This window comes from Notolepis coatsorum (assembly GCF_963971535.1).
Source record: "Notolepis coatsorum genome assembly, chromosome: 16".
NCBI lineage: Eukaryota > Metazoa > Chordata > Actinopteri > Aulopiformes > Paralepididae > Notolepis > Notolepis coatsorum.
In genome coordinates this window covers 553343-557544 of record NC_140180.1, presented here as the reverse complement: position 1 = coordinate 557544, position 4202 = coordinate 553343, and the positions used below count along the sequence as shown (strand labels likewise).

The 4202-nt window shown below is 50.3% G+C and overlaps 1 protein-coding gene across 1 annotated transcript in view; it reads right to left on the bottom strand.

The window, feature by feature from the left end:
* Positions 1-3926: 3926 nt before the first annotated feature.
* The window catches only part of ehd1a (EH-domain containing 1a), a 68659-nt gene continuing 68383 nt past the window's right edge, over positions 3927-4202 (bottom strand). Inside the window, exon 6 of the mRNA XM_084331344.1 lies at positions 3927-4202. Within this exon, the coding sequence (XP_084187470.1) occupies positions 4014-4202 (189 nt within the window). The 3' untranslated portion in view covers positions 3927-4013.

The following is a 4202-nucleotide window of genomic DNA, read 5'->3' as shown; positions in this document are numbered from 1 at the left end:
GACGCAGGAGGTGTAGTGGTTACTTCCTGGTCTATATGGAGGTGTAGTGGTTACTTCCTGGTCTATAGGGAGGTGTAGTGGTTACTTCCTGGTCTATATGGAGGTGTAGTTGTTACTTCCTGGTCTATAGGGAGGTGTAGTGGTTACTTCCTGGTCTATAGGGAGGTGTAGTTGTTACTTCCTGGTCTATAGGGAGGTGTAGTGGTTACTTCCTGGTCTATAGGGAGGTGTAGTGGTTACTTCCTGGTCTATAGGGAGGTGTAGTGGTTACTTCCTGGTCTATAGGGAGGTGTAGTGGTTACTTCCTGGTCTATAGGGAGGTGTAGTGGTTACTTCCTGGTCTATAGGGAGGTGTAGTGGTTACTTCCTGGTCTATAGGGAGGTGTAGTGGTTACTTCCTGGTCTATAGGGAGGTGTAGTGGTCACATCATTGCTGTTTCCGGCCCACCTCGCCAAATTGCAACGTATTTCACCATTTCCCATTTCTAAATCGTCTCGTTTAAAACAAATAAAGCATGAACATTGGCATGGTGTACCTTTCTGTGCGTATTCATCCACAATCTATAGCTCGACATGAAAATATTCGCAATTAATCGAAAAATATAATCACCAAATTTTATTTCAACCAAAAATGTTTAAACAATAATGTTAGTGATAGAAGGGAAGTCATTTTGTGCAAAAATGGAAAGCTTTCCAATGTTCATGCGACAGGATTGTTACAATAGCCGATAATGCATTTAGCCAATGATGAATCCTTATACGGGTGGACCTTGCGGGCGCTCCAGAGTGACGTCAGACTACACCACCCTATAGGGGTGGACCTCGCGGGCGCTCCAGAGTGACGTCAGACTACACCTCCCTATACGGGTGGACCTCGCGGGCGGTCCAGAGTGACGTCAGACTACACCTCCCTATACGGGTGGACCTCGCGGGCGCTCCAGAGTGACGTCAGACTACACCTCCCTATACGGGTGGACCTCGCGGGCGCTCCAGAGTGACGTCAGACTACACCTCCCTATAGGGGTGGACCTCGCGGGCGCTCCAGAGTGACGTCAGACTACACCTCCCTATACGGGTGGACCTCGCGGGCGCTCCAGAGTGACGTCAGACTACACCTCCCTATAGGGGTGGACCTCGCGGGCGCTCCAGAGTGACGTCAGACTACACCTCCCTATAGGGGTGGACCTCGCGAGCGCTCCAGAGTGACGTCAGACTACACCTCCCTATACGGGTGGACCTCGCGGGCGCTCCAGAGTGACGTCAGACTACACCTCCCTATAGGGGTGGACCTCGCGGGCGCTCCACAGTGACGTCAGACTACACCTCCCTATAGGGGTGGACCTCGCGGGCGCTCCAGAGTGACGTCAGACTACACCTCCCTATACGGGTGGACCTCGCGGGCGCTCCAGAGTGACGTCAGACTACACCTCCCTATACGGGTGGACCTCGCGGGCGGTCCAGAGTGACGTCAGACTACACCTCCCTATAGGGGTGGACCTCGCGGGCGGTCCAGAGTGACGTCAGACTATACCTCCCTATAGGGGTGGACCTCGCGGGCGCTCCAGAGTGACGTCAGACTACACCTCCCTATAGGGGTGGACCTCGCGGGCGGTCCAGAGTGACGTCAGACTACACCTCCCTATAGGGGTGGACCACGCGGGCGGTCCAGAGTGACGTCAGACTACACCTCCCTATACGGGTGGACCTCGCGGGCGCTCCAGAGTGACGTCAGACTACACCTCCCTATACGGGTGGACCTCGCGGGCGGTCCAGAGTGACGTCAGACTACACCTCCCTATAGGGGTGGACCTCGCGGGCGCTCCAGAGTGACGTCAGACTACACCTCCCTATAGGGGTGGACCTCGCGGGCGGTCCAGAGTGACGTCAGACTACACCTCCCTATAGGGGTGGACCTCGCGGGCGGTCCAGAGTGACGTCAGACTACACCTCCCTATAGGGGTGGACCTCGCGGGCGCTCCAGAGTGACGTCAGACTACACCTCCCTATAGGGGTGGACCTCGCGGGCGCTCCAGAGTGACGTCAGACTACACCTCCCTGTGGGGGATCTTGGTTCTTCTGCTGACAAGAGAATCAAGTCCTAAACTCCTGAACCTGAACTTGTATTTGATTGGCAATGCTTTAACAATATATATATATAAAACGCGTGCGGACAGCAGTGGCGTCATTTCAGTAAAAGGCAAGGTATGGCGAGGAGGTGGGGGGGGTGAAGTGGATTTTTTTTGTCAAATCAGTTGTGCAATAGTCACTTTTGGTGAGTTGTTTCTATACAATTCAGTTATATGACATTTAGGTATGACACAGGACTACACAAGCATTTTTAGTATAGAAATGTGTCAACAGACTAAAGCAGGGAACCACAATATTTTGCATACGAATTATGCAGAATGTAATATCATAACTGTCTATTACTTTTCTTGCAATTGAGCCAATTTTCCTTAGGTACGGTTTTGAGGTGTGTGTTCAACAGAATGTAGTATCAAAAACACATTCACAAAAAGTATGGGTTACTGAATGCTGAACTGCACTGTTATAATCACTAAGCCAGACCTTACCTGTGTCCCTGTATCACTTGTCTCTGCTGCCCTTTGATTAAAAAACGTCCCTATGTCCATTTTCCTTTTTTTTGGGCATATTTCAGTTAGTCACAGTAAAAGTCACCTAGTAAAAGTGAGATAATTGACAATATCAAAACATGCTAGGGCTGTACCGAATAGTTCGAAGCTTCGTTCATAATGTTGACATTCGAATTCTAAATCAACATAAATTGTAATAATTATTTTTTCTTTTTTTTTTATTTTTTTTGCCAAGGTATGGCGAGTGCCATACCTTGCCATACCAAAGTGACGCCCCTGGCGGACAGTAACACCTTCCATGAATATTTGACCACGTGATCTAAAGTAAACAACACGTGCGGATCCACCAGTTACCGTCCGCAAAGCTGTCGTTTCCGCAAAAGGCACGATTGCGTTAGAGGTCGTAATGTGAAAGCAAACCAACAGACAGCAACACCTTCCGTCACATCCGTTCAGTGATGATCAATATCGCTGCTGGCTTATGGTCGTCTACATGGACATCATACTGTACAGCTGTGTGCAGCCAGAGGAAAAGACATGACTTGTTGCTCAGTAATAATTATTTTTATCCGATTTGAATATATATATATATTTTGTAAATATTCTACTAATGAGCTCAGACTCAAAGCCACGTCAGTGAGGCTCGGTGAAATAAAAGAGAAAATAAACTAAAAGAAAAGAAATGAACGGAAGATAAAAAAAGAAAAAGCATGTATTTCAGCCGCAGGACAGACGGTAAATATTTCCTTTTTATTATTTATCTGGCAAAATAATAGAAAGGTGAAACGCAGAGGGAAAGATCCAGTCAAGAAATACAAAAATATAGAGAAAACAATTAAATGTTTGATTTCATCTCTTTTCTCTTTCAGCTCCAGATGGGGGAAGAAAAAAACAAAACTATGCTTCTTTGGATCAACATATAATATAATATATGGAACTGTATTACTTATCATCTTATTACAGGATCTACACATCCATCATGTTCCGCCCCCCCCCCCCCCCCCCCCCCCCCCCATGCAGAATAACCCCCCCAACCAACCAACCAACCAACCCTCACGTCAACCGGTTGCAATGCAGTATTGTCCTTCCTCCCCGCCCCTCCCCCGACCACGTCACTCATAGTTATCTGCCCCCCTCCCCCACGTCACTCATAGTTATCTGCCCCCCCCCCCCCCCCCCACATCACTCATAGTTATCTGCCCCCCTCCCCCACATCACTCATAGTTATCTGCCCCCCTCCCCCACATCACTCATAGTTATCTGCCCCCCTCCCCTCCCCCACGTCACTCCTCAATAGTCATCCTCCCCCCCCCCCCCCCCCCCCCCTCCAGTCTCTTTCTGGTGAACACGATCACAGCATTTCCGCCCCCGGCCGGCGGTGTGACCGGCGAGCCCCCCCCCTCCTCTTCCTCCTCCTCCTCACTCCCCGTCGCCCAGCGGCAGGTCCCTCTTGGAGGGGGGCACCAGGTGGTTGGGCAGCACGTTGGGCAGCTCGAAGCCCTGCAGCTTCACCTTGATCAGGTGGTTGGCGAGGGCGAACTCGTCGTCGTCCAGGTAGCCGTCCTTGTCCACGTCCGCCAGCTTCCAGATCTTGCCCAGGACGGCGTT